Here is an 18,238-nt window from a genome sequence, read left to right as displayed (position 1 = left end):
CTCTCTCAGTAAGTGCCTTGCTTGCATTAACTTCATATACATATTCTCCCAAATTTTTACTAAATCGCATCATTCGCTTATAACCACCTATTATTGCATCCAGGTTACACTGTAAGCACTTATTTTTATTTTATTACTATTTTATTTCTTAATTTACTTTAATTTATTATGTTAGAATTAGCATTAGTAGAGGCATATGATGCAAGAAAGCAAGCTTATACAGCATCAACCAAAAAAAAAAAAAAAAAAACCCTTCCCATTTCACTGATACAAGACAGAACTAGACAAACATTTGGAACAAATGTTTCTATAGCTGTCTTTCTACAACATACACTGCATTAGGACTACCTTGTCCATGTTTTTTTGTGGAAGTTCTACTGCTTTACCCTCCTGTTTGCTCTCACTTATTTTTATTCTTAAATTTCCTTTTCTTCCATGGGTATGGACAAGTATAGAAATGCAGTTTTTGATACATGATCAGGTGTAGTCCCCTGAAGAAATACCTGATTATGTATTAATATTTATTTTTAGCTAACATCAGATTTTAATTTTATGATTTTTCTCCCCCTTTATTGGACTTATAACCAAAGTATCCCACCATTATCTGATGCTTGCTATTACTCCATATATTAATCTAATCATTTTTGCTTTACAGTTCCCTTCTCTCAAATTGGCTGTCCAATTCAGCCTGTAACTTTGCTTAATTTATTACATCATTTAGGATATTCACATTCTTTCTCTCTTTCTTGCACCTTCAGTATCTACAATTTCTGCTATCCTTCTCCTATTGGTTTTGGCATTTTGTGTAATTTACACCTCCATCTTCGCACTTCTCAACAGATTTATTACTTGTACCTCATATATATACACACACACATACATGCATACATTTGCACATACAAATTATTTTTTCATTGCAGAAAAGAAGTTAATCTTGTTGGTCATGATGGCCGTACTTACAAAGGATGTGTCAAAGTCAGTCGCCATTCTACAGATGACGAAACCTTCGATCTGAAAACTCACACATTTGGAAGAGGACAGCACACTGTCATTTTGAAAACACCAACAGCCAAACCGTAAGTAATTTGAATTTACACATACACACCACCAAAATAATTGCACTTATTTGCTGAATGGTACTTTCTGGTATTAGTTACATAATAAGGAAATAAGGACATAGTTGTTAAGAGTTTGTTGTTGAAATGGGGTTGCATTTCAAAAACAGACATACTCTTTCTAAGAGGTTGATGCTCTGAAATGTAGGTATTTCTTCTACAGAAATCTGTTTATAATTATTGTACTTGAAAATGTTGGTGAAAATTCTCCATTGAGATACAGAGTCACTATGTTTGAATTTGTTTTTCAACAATCCATATCATGTCTGTGTATATCCTTTGGTTTAGTGTGCCATAAAAATTTCTGAATTTTTTTTTTCCAATTTTAAGATTATTAGGAAAAAGTGATGCGTGCAATAGTTCCTTAATGAGAATGGGTCTTGAACCTATTATTGCAGTCTAAGACAGTGGATAGGAACCTTCATTCTGTCAGGCTGCACTGAGATCTCTATGGGGACTTGTTGGCCCCAATGAAATGTTAATGAAGTCTCATGTGAGCTATTCATTTTGAAATGTAAAAGTTCAATTCCGGTGTAGAGTAACGTTTTTTGAGAATCTAAACTTAATTTTTTCATGATGTTTCAAGTTATATATATATATTTATTTTTCTATTATACTCTTAACAGTAAACATCATTTGATTCATTAATATTGTATGTATTTTAATATACTGGTTTGCAAAACTTAAGGAAACAACATTTCTAAAGGTTACAACCACAAAATCTTTACTTAAGGTACTTTTCACTGATAAGAGTAGATTCAGTCTCAGCAGCGATTCTGGACGTCAGCTAATCTGGTGGGTGCCTCTGTAGCCTGGTGGGTAGGAGCAGCAGTGCATAGCATACACTTCTTGATTAGACTGGGGTTCGAGCCCATGACCACCAAATACGGAGGATGCGGAAAGGTCAGGGAATGACCACCGCATATCCCCGGAGCAATATGGCCTTAGTTGCTAATGCTCCTAAAAACCAAATAACATAACAGAGGTTGGTGAGAGGTTCGCACACAGTATCACCCTGCAAACATCGCTGAAAGGGATTGATATGGCAGTCGAGGTGTTCTCGTCTGGAGAGGCGTTATCTTGGATGGACATACACAACTCCAGATACTGGAAGGCGCTACTGTACTGAGATAATCCTTCCCCATGTGTGTCTGTTCAGAGGTTCCATTGGCCCTGAGTTCATGTTTATGGATGATAACGCGACACCCCATCGCACTGCAACTGTTGATATGCTTTCTAAAGGTTACAACCACAAAATCTTTACTTAAGGTACTTTTCACTGATAAGAGTAGATTCAGTCTCAGCAGCGATTCTGGACGTCAGCTAATCTGGTGGGTGCCTCTGTAGAAGGTGAGGACATTGTTTGTATGGATTGGCCTGCCCCTTCCCCCTGATCTAAATCCACACCCACCAGAAAATGTTCACCAGCTGAAGATGGCACTGACCGAGGAATGGACAAGGAATGTTCTCGTCTGGAGAGGCATTATCTTGGATGGACATACACAACTCCAGATACTGGAAGGCGCTACTGTACTGAGATAATCCTTCCCCATGTGTGTCTGTTCAGAGGTGCCATTGGCCCTGAGTTCATGTTTATGGATGATAACGCGACACCCCATCACACTGCAACTGTTGATATGCTTTTGGAAAGTGAGGACATTGTTTGTATGGATTGGCCTGCCCCTTCCCCTTGATCTAAATCCACACCCACCAGAAAATGTTCACCAGCTGAAGATGGCACTGACCGAGGAATGGACAATGTTACCACAAGAACTTATCAAGAACAATTTTCTAAAGTATGGACAGGTGGTGCAAAGCCTGCATCGATATTAGGAGTGGCCATATCTCCTATTGAGGACCACCTTTACCCTTTTTTCCATCTTTGGCAGTGATGCATCTGTATCATGGCAGCCAGTGCTAGGTTTCCATTTTTGAATAAAGTCCCTCTGTACCGTTTTGTTTCTGTTGTTGTATTGGTGTTATTTCCTTCATCATTTCTGTACCTCGTGAGATTCCTTTGGTGTGCTTTTCCCATACCCAGGCCACTCCTATGAGAAGCTATAGGTGAAAATCTGACTGGTCCTTAAATTTTGCACACCATTATATTAATAAATCTGTTATGTTGGCATTTTGCTTTTCAGAAAACATTTCTACCTAGTGTGTTTCTGTATATGACAAGGGATACATTATTAGAAAGTATTTCTTAAATCAAAACATGTTTTATTGAAATTTAGACCTGGATATTTTTCAGAGGGATGTTAATGTTTGTTGTGGTGCTTGTCATAGCTATTTGTAGTTATTTTGGAGTTTGTCTGTCAGCCCAGTTTTAATTTTGATTTTGCTTATTTCAGTTAGAAAAATAGCTGCTCACAATTAGTGCTTTCAACTAGGATTAGCATTAGAATGGCTAAATGATGTGCAAATGCTGACTTTTCTGCATCTATGGAAAAAAAAAATCCCGATTACTCATACTTTTCGCATTATCAAAGAAAAAAAGAAAAAAAAAAAGTGACCATCCAATTCTGCTTTGAACTTTCTCAAACTCTCTGCCTTGGCCACTTGGCATTATTAGTAAATGTCAATTATATTCTCTTTCAAGACAAAATCTATAGATAGATTTTTGGTCTACCAATGGGCCTAAACATCAGTGGATTCATTGCTGAGTTATACCTGGACAAATTAGAGAAGTTGCATTCATGCCACAGATCACATATTATGGAAGATACCTGGATGACATTTTGATTATTACAGATAATTTGACCATAAATAATGTACTACACGTTTTTAATAATATTCAGTCAAGATTAAAATTTACATTGGAAATAGAAGCAGAAACACAGTCCATTAATTTCTTAAATTTTACCGTACAGATAGATCATAAATTAAATTTTAGTATATATAGAAAACCCACTAATAAAGGAATGCTTTTACATTTCCATAGTTACCACCCCTATGCGTATAAAAAATCAGTCATGTTGAATCAATTTATTAACGCGTTTAAATATTCTTCCTCCCAGATTTTATTAATGACAAAAATAAATGAGCTAACAAAGAGATTTATAAACAAGGGTTATCCTTTAACCGTTATAAACAAAGTTAAAACTTTAGCATGGAAAAAAATAAATAAAAACTGGGAAACACATAATGTACATTGTAAATTTAACATTAACAAAAACATTTTATTACCATACCTTATGTCACTCAATGGTATAACAAACTTAATCAAATATGCAAAGGTACTGACATGAAAATTATAGCCAAACCCATGTGTAAATTATATACATTTTTTAGAAATTGACCTTTAAACACCATCTTTCAATTACAACATGATCTTTATACAGCATTGCATATAAAACTGCGATGTGGTTTATGTATGGTCAATTCGGCCCTGGAGGGATTGTGCAAGGCTCAAGGGGTAGAATTTTTTTCAGCCTGGACTGTACTTGTTAACAGGAGAGATTGCTTCTACACGAATGGGATACACTTAAATAGAAAGGGTGCAAGAATTTTTGCTGATGCTGTGGAGGCAGAGTTAGGTGGGTCGGAAAACTGCTAGTTGGGGGGGATACAAGGACTAATAGATTAACAGAAGCCACTGGCAGAGGTGGAAGTGATTTTCTTCCACTGCTTCTATTGAAATGAGCAGAAGCCTGAAAAACAAGATGCAGGATATTTCAGAGACTGCTGGGAGTCATTGCGGTACAAGTAAACACATGAGTTGTGTTAGGGTAGCCAAGAATAGAAACAGGTGCATGTATACCTGTGTGTACACCAATGCTAGGAGTTTGGTAAATAAATTTGATGAATTTGAGGTATTGCTCAAAACATCAAAGGCAGATATTGTTGGGATATCAGAGACGTGGTGTCACACAGATATAAGGAATGCGGAACTGGAATTTGGGGAATACAATGTGTATAGAAAGGATACATAGGACAGGAGAGGTTATGCTATTAGTTAAGAAACACATAAAATCCAAGGAAGTGAAGCCAGTCGACATCGATGGACAGGGCAGTGTCGAGTCAGTTTGGTGTGACATAAGCATAGGGAAATCAAAATTGAGAGTAGGAGTGTGCTATAGGCCTAATGACTCTGATGAGTATAATAAGATATTGTACAGGGAAATAGAGTGGGCCAGTAAATCAGAGAGTCTTATAATGGGGGATTTTAATTTCCCAGATATTGACTGGAATTTGTGGATTGGTCACACGCACACTAGCAAGGCTTTTGTGGATTTATTGGATGATTGTTTTCTACATCAGCATGTTCGTGAGGCAACAAGAGGGAGCAATACTCTTGATCTGATTATCAGTAGTGATTCTTCATGGATTAAGAATCTGCAGATAAATGAACCACTAGGTGGCAGTGATCACAGTGTGTTGAAGTGGGATTTACTCAAGGAGGTCACTACCATCAGAGGTAAAGGGAAGGGTTTTTGTTTTCGTAAAGGCGACTATGATGGTCTGAAACAGTATTTAAATTCTATACAGTGGGACCAACTGATGATGTTACCAACAGCAAACTCAAAATGGGAAGCATTCAAGGAACTAATCTTGGAGGCTACCAGGCTTTACATACCAACTAAGAAATATTGTTCAAGGTTTAGGCTAAATGGTTGTCAGATGAACTAATGAGACATGTGGCAGAGAAGAAAAATGCATGGGATACATACAAATTAATGGGTGACATGGAAGCCTATGATAGATATAAGTTGGTCTGTAACCAAGTCACAAAGGAGATTAGGCAGGCAAAAGCAGACTACGAAAAATCCTTGGCAAAGGATGCAAAGAAAAACAGAAAAGAGTTCTTTACCTATTTAAACTCAAGAAGGAAAGGGATGAATCAGATTGGTCCACTGGATATTGATGGTTCAACAGTTGAGGATCCTGCTCAGGTGGCTAACAATCTAAACGAGTATTTTGCATCTACATTCACGCATGAGGAGTTATTCAGGAAGGAGAATGATTTAGGTAAAGTAAACATTGGCAGTGAGCTGGATGATTTTGTAATAACTGAGATGAAAGTGGAGGAGAGATTGTTGAGAATAAACATAAAAAAGGCACCTGGGATCTATCCAGTTATATTAAAGGATGCAGCAAAGGAAGTAAGCAAACCCCTAGCCATAATTATGAGAGCTTCTTTGGACTCAGGGGAGGTACCCATAGACTGGAGATGTGCAAATGTGACCCCAATTCACAAAGGAGGATCAAAGGCTGACACAAGTAATTATAGACCTGTGAGCTTAACTTCTGTTCCAGGTAAATTAATGGAGGCACTGGTTAAAGAAGCACTGCAGGATCATCTAGACAAGAATTCAGTTATAGCTCAGACGCAGCATGGTTTTGTTAAGGGCAGGTCTTGCCTGACCAATTTGATTGGATACTATGATGTAGTCACAAAAGAACTGGATGCAGGGAATAACATTGATATTATATATTTGGATCTTAGAAAGGCTTTTGATACTGTTGCACATGGAAGACTGCTGCACAAATTGGAGCAGTGTGGCATTGCAGGCAAATTGCTGCTATGGATAAGGGGATGGTTGAGTGGCAGAAGACAGAGATTGGTAATCAATGGACACTGCTCAACGTGGACTAATGTTATTAGTGGAGTTCCTCAGGGTTCAGTGTTGGGTCCGTTGTTGTTTTCGGTGTTTATGAATGATATTGATGATGGGATATCAAGTTTAATGTCCAAGTTTGCAGATGATACAAAGGTTGGCAGGGTTGTTAAGGACACCACTGACGCTATGCTGCTGCAACAGGATCTGGAAAGGTTGAACAGATGGGCTGAGAGGTGGCAAATGAAGTTTAACATTGACAAATGTAAAGTACTACATATGGGAAACAGTAACCCCAGAGCAACGTATCAACTCAGCGGTACTACACTGACAGTGGTGGAGAATGAAAAGGACCTGGGGGTAATTGTGCAGGCAGATATGAAGTTCTCTGAGCAGTGCAGATGAGCTGCAAGAGTAGCTCATGGTGTCTTGTCAATGTTCCCTTGTATAAGGCAATGGTTAGGCCACATCTTGAGTACTGTATACAGGTCTGGAAGCCTCATTTCAAGAAGGATGTAGAGCTGCTGGAACGGGTACACAGAAGGGCAACAAGATTAGTGAATGGAACAAAGGGTTGCTCTTACGAAGCAAGGCTTAAGTTTTGCAAATTACAGAGTCTGGAGACTAGGCACCGGCGAGGTAATCTGATAGAGGTGTATAAGGCTTTGAATGGTTTCAGCATGCTCAATGCCAATGGGATTCTTCATCTTCTCAGAATAATCAGCTCAGAGGGCATAAATTCAAATTGAGGAAGGACGGATGTCGGATAGATGTGCGGAAATTTGCCTTTGGCTAGCGGGTGATTGGTTAGTGGAACCGACTTCCATCACTTGTTGTTGAAGTTGATAGCCTAAACAAATTTAAGGCTCAACTGGACAGGTATTTCGAGCGAACGGAGGGGTGAAATGGGAGTGGTTTTTTTTTTTTTTTTTTGGCTGATGCTGAATAAGCTTGCTTTCTTGCATCATATGCCTCTACTAATGCTAATGCTAAATGTGGGTTCTACCCTGGGGGTGGTTCAGAGTCGAGCAAAACAACACGAAGCTTCAGTTTGGGCTGGTTGATCAAATGCTTTGGAACTTCATTTCATGCAATAAATGAACAACATGTATTTGATTTTAATGAAGCAAAAGTAATAAATATCCAATACAATTACTATAAAAATTACTTATTGCGGAAACCCTCAAGATGAAGTTATGTATAAATTCAATTAATATTCGTAGACTACTCCCACTATCTGATGATTGGTCATTTATGTGCATGCTTGAAGAACAGAAAAGTACTACATAAGACAAATTTTTCTGGTTAACTTTTTCAGTCTGCTCTTATTCCTGTGAACGTGTAGTTTCGAAAAGCCTTAGACCAACTTAAGAATAAAGAGAATATTGCTTTATATGGAGTTAAGCTTTTTTATATCAATTTTAAGTTTTAATTTTAAATTAAGTTTTAATGATGTTGGATCTGATGTTTTCTTTACTGCCAGGGGGATTGTGGTTGGAACCCTGGGTTGAGTTGGACATCAAAATATTGATACCATGGGGTTGTGCCTGGAACCCTGGGTTGAGCTGGACATCAAAATATTGAGACCATGGGGTTGTGCTGCTACTGTTCTCACAGTGAGGAATTAATCTTGTAATTATATCGTTACAAATTATTCGTCAATGCATTGGACTAGGAGAGTTGGTTGAAAGAAGCCATCCTATAGCAAAAAAAATAGGGGGGTTACCCTTTTGCATTTCTTTTTTTATATATAATTTTTATTTCTGTTTTTATTTTTATTGTTTATTTTTTGTTAATGTTATTGTTATTTGTCTGTTATTTGTTATTTTATTATTTAGAGGTGCCAGTGCACCTCTCTGCACTATATGGCTAATACTAATTGTTCTGGAATACTATTATGATATGTTAGCATTAGCATTAGTAGAGACATATGATGAAAGACAGCATCAGCCAAAAAAAAAAAAAAAAAGTTTCATTTATCCATTCACTCCAAATGTTTGTCTAGTTCTGTCTTGAATTTGCTGACCTCCACTACAGCAGATGGAAGTTTGTTCCAACTATCAACCACCCACTGGCTAAAGGCAAATTTCTTCACTTCTATTCTACAATTGTCTTTCCTCAATTTGAATTTATACCCCCTCAGGTGAGTAATCTGAACAAGAGGAAGAATCCCATTATCATTGAGCTTGCTCAATCCATTCAAGGCCTTATACATCTCAATTAGATCACCTCGTAGGTGCCTAGTCTCCAGAAGCTTCAATTTGCAGAACTTAAGCTTTTCTTCGTAAGTGTACCCCTTTGTTCCACTTACCAATCGCATTGCCCTTCTCTGTACTCATTCCAGCAGCTCTACATCTTTCCTAAAATGAAGCCTCCAGACCTGTATACAGTACACAAGGTGTGGCCTAACTGTACTCATTCCAGCAGCTCTACATCTTTCCTAAAATGAAGCCTCCAGACCTGTATACAGTACTCAAGGTGTGGCCTAACCATTGACTTATACAAGGGAACAATCACCTCCTTATCCCTGCCAGCAAAATTCCTGTATATCATTGACAAGACACCATGAGCTACTCTTGTAGTCTTTTTGCACTGCTCAGAAAACTTCACATCTAACACCACAATTACTGCTAGGTCCTTTTAATTCTCCACTACCCTGAGTGTAGTACCACCCAGTTGGTACATTACACTTCGGTTACTGCTACCCATATGCAGTACTTTACATTTGTCAATGTTAAACTTCAATTGCCACCTCTCAACCTATCTGCTCAACTTTTCCAGATCCTGTTGCAGTACTATCATTACTGTAATTAACAACCCTGCCAACCCGAGAGAAGCGTCCATTGATAACCACTATCTGTCTTCTCCCAATAACCATCCTTTTATCCTTTGTAGGAACTTGCCCTTAATGCCATACTGCTCCAGTTTGTACAGTAGCCTTCCATGTGCCACAGTATCAAAAGCTTTCCTAAAATCCAAGTATATGATATCAAAATTATTCTTTGTATACAGTTCCTTTGTGACCACATCATAGATCGAATCAAATTTGTCAGACAAGACTTCCCTTTAACAAATCCACATAGTGTCTGGAACTATAACTGTAGTCTTGTCTAGGTGATCCTGCATCGCTTCCTTTACCAGTGACTCCATTATTTCCCTGGAATGGTGGAAGTTAGACTAACAGGTCTGTAATTACCCGTGTTACTTTGATCCCCTGCGTGAATTGGGGCCATATGTGCCCATTGGAGACTTCTCCTGAGTCCAAGGGAGCTTTCATAATTATGGCTACAGGTTTGCTTACTTCCTTTTCTGCCTCCTTTAATATAACTGGATAGATTCCATCCACCCCAGGTGCCTTCCTTATGTTTATCTTCAACAATTTCTCCTCCACTTTGCTCTCAGTTATTACAATATCACTTAGCTCCCTATTAGAGTTTGATGAACTTCTGGCACTCCCCTCATTGAATAATTTCTCATGTGTGAGTTTGAATGTAGATGCAAAATACTCATTCAATTTTTCAGCTATTTGAGCATGATCATCAATTGTCAAACCATCTATGTTAAGTGGATCAATCTGATTCATCCCTTTTCTTCTAGAGTTTACATAAGTAAAGAACTCTTTGCTGTTTTTCTTTGCATCCTTTGCAAAGATTTTTTGTAATCTGACTTCCACTGCCTAACCTCCTTTGTGACTTGATTACAGACTAGCTTATATCTGCCATAGGCTTCTGTGTCACCTGATAATTTATATGCATCCCATGCATTTCTCTTCTCTGCCACAAGCCTCATTAACTGTAAACTTTGAACAGTATTTCTTAGTTGGTATGAAAAGCCTAGTAGCCTCCAAGATTTAAGCCCCTGAAGGCATCCCATTTAGAATTCACCATTGGTAACATCATCAGTTGATCCCATGGTATAGAATTTAAAAACTCTCTGAGACCACTGTAGTCACCTTTACGAAAGCAAAAACCCTTCCCCTTACCCCGATGGGTAAGGGGAAAGGTTACATCTTTAAGTAAATCCCACATTAGTACATGGTGATCACTGTAACCTAGTGTTTCCTTTATCTGCATGTTCTTAAAGCATGAAGAATCACTGCTGATAATCAGATCAAAAGTATTGTTCCCTCTGGTTGCCTCTCGAACATTTTGCTGTAGAAAACAGTCATCCAATAAATCCACAAAAGCTTTGCTAGTGTGTGAGTGACCAACCCACAAGTTCCAGTTGATATCTGGAAAGTTAAAATCCCTCATTATAAGACATTCTGGCTTACTGGCTCACTCTATTTCTCTGCACAATTGCTGATTATACTCATCAGATTCGTTAGGCCTAACCCCAGGGGCTTACCTCTGGTGAGTATGGGCTTGGCACACCCAGTGTCCTGAGCTGGATATCATCATTCTTCTCTTTCTTGGTGATTCCTCTCTCCCCTTGAGGTCTCTCTCTCTCTTCCCCCCCCCCAGGGTAACTTGGAAATTTTTTTTTTTGGCTGGTGCAACATAAGCCTCAGGCTTCCTTCATTATATGGCTAATAATAATAACAATAACACACACCTATGCTCATTTTCCCTTTTTACAGTGCTTATGTCACACCACACTGATTCAACATTGCATTGTCCACCAATGTCAATTGGATGCAATTTCTTAGATTTTATGTGTTTCTTAACTAACAGCATAACATTGCCTCCCTTCCTGTCCTGTCTATCCTTTCTGTACACATTGTACTCCCCAAATTCCAATTCTGCACTGCTTATATCCGTGTAGCACCATGTTTCTGATAGCCCAACCATATTCACTTTTGATGTCTTGACCAGCACTTCAAATTTATCAAATTTATTTACTATACTTCTAGCATTGGTGTACATGCACCTATTCTTACTCTTATATACCCTAACACAACCCATGTGTTTACTGTGCAAACTGGGCAAAATTTCAATCATCAATCTGTCTTGATGAGGAATCAATCTGCCTCCATTCTATTGATAATGTGACCGATTACATCATGGCACATCTCCTAAAAGTGGCAAAAGACTCAATACCATTATCAAATCCCCTGAGCCAAAAGCATTATAATTACTGGTGGAATGAGGACTGTGCAAAAGCAAAGAAAGCAAAAAATACAGCTTTGAATTTATTTCAGCAAAGTCCAACCACAGCCAATTTTAAGAAATTCATAAATTTTAAGATATTAAGGGCAAAAGCACATTTCATATGAAAGCAAGCCAAGATAGACTCCTGGACCCATTTTGCATCAAGCATCAATAGGAACACTGATCCCAAAATAATATGGAAAAAAATTAGACAGCTTTCTGGTAAGTTTCCTATACCGTACCTTCCTCAATACTTTCCTGGAATGGGCGAGATTTATCTAATCTCTTAGATATGTTATGTTATTTGGTTTTTTTTAGGAGCATTAGCAACTAAGGCCATATTGCTCCAGGGGTATGCGGTGGTCATTCCCTGACCTTTCTGCATCCTCCGTATTTGGTGGCTCACAGGCTTGAACCCTGGTCTAATCAAGAAGCGTGTGCTACGCACTGCTGCTCCTGCCCACCTGGCTACGGAGGCGCCTCCCTTAGATATAGCTAATGCTTTGAGTAATACTTTTGCTGAAATCTCAGCAGCATCAGCTTACACTAAATCATTTCAATGAATTAAAAGCAGTAGAGAACACCATTCTATTAACTTTCAACCTGCCCTCCTTCCATATAACAAACCTCTGCAATATTCTGAACTTTTGAAAGCTATCAGAACAGCCCATGGTGGTGTCACTGAGCCAGATGGGATTTATTATGTCGTGCTACAATTGACAAAGCTTTGTGCCTCCTGGTATATTACAACCATATAATTTTAGAAAATGTATACCCAGCCTCTTGGCGTCATTCTACTGTCTTGGCATTCCTAAAGACTGGAAAAGATCCAACTAGCCCCCATAACTATAGATCAATACCTCTTTCAACTGCCTCAGCAAAATCCTTGAAAACATTGTCCATAGTAGACTCGTCTGGCTCATTGAGTCAAAAAAATTAATGAGCCATAGTCAACATGGCTTTCAACAAAACAGGTCATGCTTGGATCTCATGGTCAAGGCTGAATTTGCCATTCATAATGCCTTTGTAAAATACAAACATCTAGTAATTTTGACACCACCTGGTGACATGGCATATTTAGTGATCTTTACTCTCTTGGTCTTCAGGGCAACCCTCCATATTTGCGAAAAATTTTCTATATACTAGATTGTTTCAAATTCAATACCAACATGCCCTTTCAGAAATGTTCATTCAGGAAGAAGGCGTTCCACAGGGATCAGTGTTGAGTGGCACTCGTTTTGCTCTTAGAATAGATTCTATCACTAAACAGCTTCCAAATACAGTAGAGACTTACCTTTATGAAGATGACCGTTCCATCTGCACAAAGGTAAGTCCACTTGATATCGATGGTTCGAATGTTGATGATCCTACTCAGATATCAAACAAACTGAATGAGTATTTCGCATCTACATTCACACATAAGGAGTTATTAAGGAAGGAAAATGTCAGAAGGTTATCAAATTGTAGCAGGGTGATTAATCATTTTGTAATAACTGAGAGCAAAGTGGAGAAGAAATTGTTGAAGTTAAACATAAGAAAGGCATTTGGGGTGGATGGGATCTATTTAATTAGCATTAGCTTTAGCAGAGGCATATGATGCAAGAAAGCAACCTTATACAATTTCAGCCAAAAAAAAAAAAAAAAAAACTTCCCATTTCACCCATCCAGCCATTCCAAATGTTTGTCTAGTTCAGCCTTGAATTTATTTAAGCTATGAACTTCCATAACAACAGATGGAAGTCTGTTCCAGTAATCAACTACCTGCTGGCTAAAGGCAAACTTCCGCACATTTTTTTACAACTGTCTTTCCTCAATTTGAATCTATGCCCCTCAGATTCTTAATCTGAAGTATTCTGTCAGCATTGAGCCTGCTCAAACCATTCAAAGCCTTATACACCTCAATCAGATCACCTTGCAGGTGCTTAGTCTCCAGATGCTACAACTTGCAGAATTTAAGCCTTTCTTCGTAAGTGCACCCCTTTGTTCCTCTCACCAATCTTGTTGCCCTTCTCTGTACTCGTTCCAGCAACTCTACATCCTTCCTAAAACAAGGCCTCCAGACCTGCATGCAGTACTCAAGGTGTGGCTTGACCATTGCCTTATAAAATGTTATATTAAAGGAGATGGCAAAGGAACTAAGCAAAGCCTTAGCCATAATTATGAGAGCATCCTTGGACTCCGGGGAGGTCTCTATGGATTGGAGATGTTCAAATATATCCCCAATTCACAAAGGGGGGGGGGATCAAAGGGTGACACAAGTCATTATAGACCAGTTAGTTTAACTTCCGTTCCATGTAAAATAATGGAGTCACTGGTTAAAGATTCATTGCAGGATCATTGAGACAAGACTGCAACAATAATTCAGACACAGCATGGGTTTGTTAAGGGAAAGTCTTGTCTGGCAAATTTGATTGGATACTATGATGTGGTTACAAAGAAACTGATTGCAAAAAATAATTTTGATATCATATACTTGGATTTCAGGAAAGCTTTTGACACTGTTGCGCATGGAAGACTGCTGTACAAATTGGAGCAGAATGGTATTAAGGGTGAGTTACTACAATGGATAAAGGGTAATGGAGTGGGAGAAGACAGAGGGTGTTAATCAATGCACGCTGCTCTTTGTGGACTAACATTATTAGTGGAGTTCCACAGGGTTTGGTGTTGGGCCCACTGTTGTTTTGAATATTTATCAATGATATTGATGAAGGTATATCAGGCTTAGTGTCGAAACTTGCAGATGATACAAAGGTTGGCAGAGTTGTTAATGACAGTAATGGCAGTGTGCTACTGCAGCAGGATCTAGAAAATGTGGGCAGATGGCCTGAGAATTGGCAACTGAAGTTTAACATTGACAAATGCAAAGTACTGCATATGGGTAGAAATGATCCCAGAGGAACGTACCAACTGGGTACTACATTTAGGGTGGTAGAAAATGAAAAAGACATGAGAGTAATTGTGCAGTCAGATATAAAGTTTTCAGAGCAATGCAGACAGGCTGCAAGAGCAGGTCATGGGGATTTGTCAATGATATACAGGAATTTTGCTAGCAGGGAAAAGGAGGTGATTATGCCTTTGTATAAGGCAATGGTCAGGCCATGCTTTGAGTACTGCATACAGGTCTGGAGGCCTCATTTTAGGAAGGACATAGATTTGCTTGAGCATCTACAGAGAAGGGCAACAAGATTGGTGAGGGGAACAAAGGGATCCTTTTACCAAGAGAGACTGAAGTTCTGCAAATTGCAGTGGCTGGAGACTAAGCACCTGTGAGGTGATCTGATTGAGGTGTATAATGCCTTGAATGGGTTGAGCACCTGAATTTTAATGAGATTCTTCTACTTGCTCAGATTACGAACCTAAGAGAGCATAAATTCAAATTGAGCAAAGATAGTTGTAGAACAGATGTGCAGAAATGTGCCTTTAGCCAGCTTGTGGTTAATTGCTGGAACAAACTTCCATCTGTCATTGTGGAAGTTGATAGCTTAAATAAATTCAAGGAGGAACTGGACAAACATTTAGATGGAATGGTTGTGTGCATTTTTTTTTTTTTTTTTTTTTTTGGCTTTATGCTACATAAGCTCGTACACTTGCTTTCTTGCATCACATGCCTGTATTACTATTACTATCTCCTGCTATTCCCAAAATATGAGTTCTATCGAATGACAGCTTCAGATATCACTTAATATAATACAGCAGTGGGACAGCCGCAATGGCTATCAACCCTCACTGCACAAAACAGTCGCTATCCATTTTTGTAGACAATGCAAGCTTCATCCTGAACCTGAACTTCATATCTGTAATGTCTCCATCCAAGTCACTAATAACATCAGGTTACTAGGATTAATCCTTGACAAAAAATTAAATTTCTTAGATCATATTAAAATGGTACATGATTCCTGTCTGAAAAAGTTAAACATACTCAGAGCTTTATCTGCCCAAGCATGGAGTGCAGATCATACCTCCCTGCTTCGGTTATTATTATTATTATTATTATTATTATTAGCCATATAGTGCAAGGAAGCCTGAAACTTATGCTGCACCAGCCAAAAAAAAAAAAAAAAAATTCTGAGTTACCCTGAGAGAGAGAGAGAGAGAGAGAGAGAGAGAGAGAGAGAGAGAGAGAGAGAGAGAGAGAGAGAAAGTAGGAGAGAATCACCAAGAAAGAGAATAATGATGATATCTGGCTCAGGACCCTATACAGGGCATTAATCAGATCTTGTCTTGATTATGGAGCTCCCATCTACGATTCTGCCAGGATGAGTACATTAAACTGGCTTGATCCAATTCAACACAGTGCTTTGAGGATTGAACTTGGTGCATTCAGAACATCGCCAGCACACAGTCTCTACATTGATGCTCATTAGTCCCCACTAATATTAATGTTACTGAAGTACGTTGTCAAGATAAAAAGTTGTGCCTCGCATCCCATTCAGCCATACTTATTCAATCTGCCATTAGAAATCCTCTACAGAAATAAGCCTAGCACAGTAAAACCAGCTGGTCTTCGCCTTCTTGCACTGATGCATGTTTGGAATGTTTCATCCATTCTGTACAACTGGAAGGAACCTGCACTCAACCACCATGGGTTCCTCCTCCTATTCCAACCTGTGACACTTCCTCTGCCAATGGGGAAAGAATATTTTGCAAACATCAAATGTCAAACAACTTCATCCAGTTCACACTCAAAGATATATTGATTTTTCCCAATTTATACAGATATCTCTAAATCTAATTCAAAAGTTGGAGTAGCTGCAGTGTTTCTGCATACCACTATTTCTGCATTCCTTCCATTTGAATACAGCATATTCTTGGCTAAATTATATGCAATTAAACTAGCTTTAGAAAATCTTTGTTCTGACTGTTCTTTAAAATCTGTTATTTACACTGATTCCCTCAGCTTAATCATGGCATTATGTAATTCATCAGAGAAGGTTCATCCTGTTCTTGATGAAATTAGAAACTTATTACTGAAAATTGAAGAACGCCATCAGTTGGTCACTTCTGTTGGATTCTGGTATTTTGGGCAATGAACTAGCCAGTAAAGCTGAAAAAAATCCAACCACTTTAGATTTAACAAATATCCGTGCTCCAGAATCAGACTATGCACCAATCATAAATGCTCCATGCCTATCAAAATGGACAGAACAATGGCACTCTCAAACTAATAATAAACTTTTTCAATTTAAGCTGGATCTGAAAATTTGGCGCTCCACTGTTCACATATCAAGACGAGAAGTAGTCCTTTCACAGGAAAGAATAGGTCATATCCATCTGACCCACCTTCATTTACTTACAGGAAATGATCCATCACAGTGCCCACATTGTTTTTTAAATCTGACTGTTAAACTTATTCTCATTGACTGCCCCTACCATAAACAAAACAGAACTTCAACCCTGCTATCACTGGTTAATAGTAGTAGTAGTAGTAGTAGTGGCATGTGATGCAAGAAAGCAAGTGTATCAGCTTATGCAAACATCAGCCAAAAAAAAATTTACAAACAATTCCCTCTAAATGCTTGTTCAGTTACTCCTTAAATTTATTTAACCTATCAACTTCCACAACAACAGCTGGAAGTTTGTTCTAGCAATTAACCACCTGCTAAAGGCAAATTTCCGCACATCTATTCTACATCTGTCTTTCCTCAATTTGAATTTATGCCCCCTTAGGTTCGTAATCTGAACAAGTGGAAGAATACCATCAGAATTCAGCGTGCTCAACCCATTAGGCCTTATACACCTCAATCAGATCACCTTGCAGGTCTTTGTGTCTCCAGCTGCTGCAATTTGCAGAACTTAAGCCTCTCTTGGTAAGAAGATCCCTTCATTCCCCTCTTGTTGCCCTTCTCTGTACATGCTCAAGAAAATCTACATCCTTCCTAAAATGAAGCCTCCAGACCTGTATGCAGTACTCAAAGAATTGCCTTACGATTGCCTTATACAGAGGGACAATCACCTCCTTTTCCCTGCTAGCAAAATTCCTGTATATCATTGACAAAACCCCATGACCTGCCCTGGCAGCCTGTCTGCATTGCTCAGAAAACTTCATATCTGACTGCACAATTACTCCCAGGTCTTTTCATTTTCTACCACCTTAAGTGTAGTACCACACAGTTGGTACGTTTCTGTGGGGTTACTTCTACCCATATGCAGTACTTTGCATTTGTCAATGTTAAACTTCAGTTGCCACTTCAGTTGTCACTGTTTGGAAGAAAAGTAATGCCAAGAGCGAAAGAGAAAACCAAGTTTTTTAGATGCAGAGGAAGCAATATTTGTAATGTGCTTGTGCCAAGAGAGATTAGAAGTCAGGGTAATCCCCAAAAGAGATATATCATTTTGCCTAGAAATCGGAGTGTCACCAAAGATAAACATAGGAGTAGAGGAATCCTTTTTGTGAGATATAAGACAGGACTGAGTTTTAGAAGGATTGAAATCAACTAAGTTGTCTTTACCCCATTGGAGAATTACCTGGAGATCA

At 38.6% G+C, this 18,238-nt stretch overlaps 1 protein-coding gene across 1 annotated transcript in view; it reads left to right on the top strand.

Moving 5' to 3' along the window:
• LOC150090032 (uncharacterized) overlaps window positions 1–18,238 on the top strand; it is a 329,054-nt gene that overhangs the window by 179,883 nt on the left and 130,933 nt on the right. The window contains exon 11 of the mRNA XM_090368942.1: window positions 921–1,076. Coding sequence (XP_090225068.1) covers window positions 921–1,076 — 156 coding nt within the window. The remainder of the gene's footprint in view (window positions 1–920; window positions 1,077–18,238) is intronic.

The sequence above is a fragment of the Mastigoproctus giganteus genome, chromosome 2 (assembly GCF_048544385.1).
Source record: "Mastigoproctus giganteus isolate SK-2022 chromosome 2, ASM4854438v1, whole genome shotgun sequence".
NCBI classification, from domain to species: Eukaryota; Metazoa; Arthropoda; class Arachnida; order Uropygi; family Thelyphonidae; genus Mastigoproctus; species Mastigoproctus giganteus.
The sequence above is the reverse complement of the archived record's forward strand: the minus strand, read 5'-3'. Positions and strand labels throughout refer to the sequence as shown.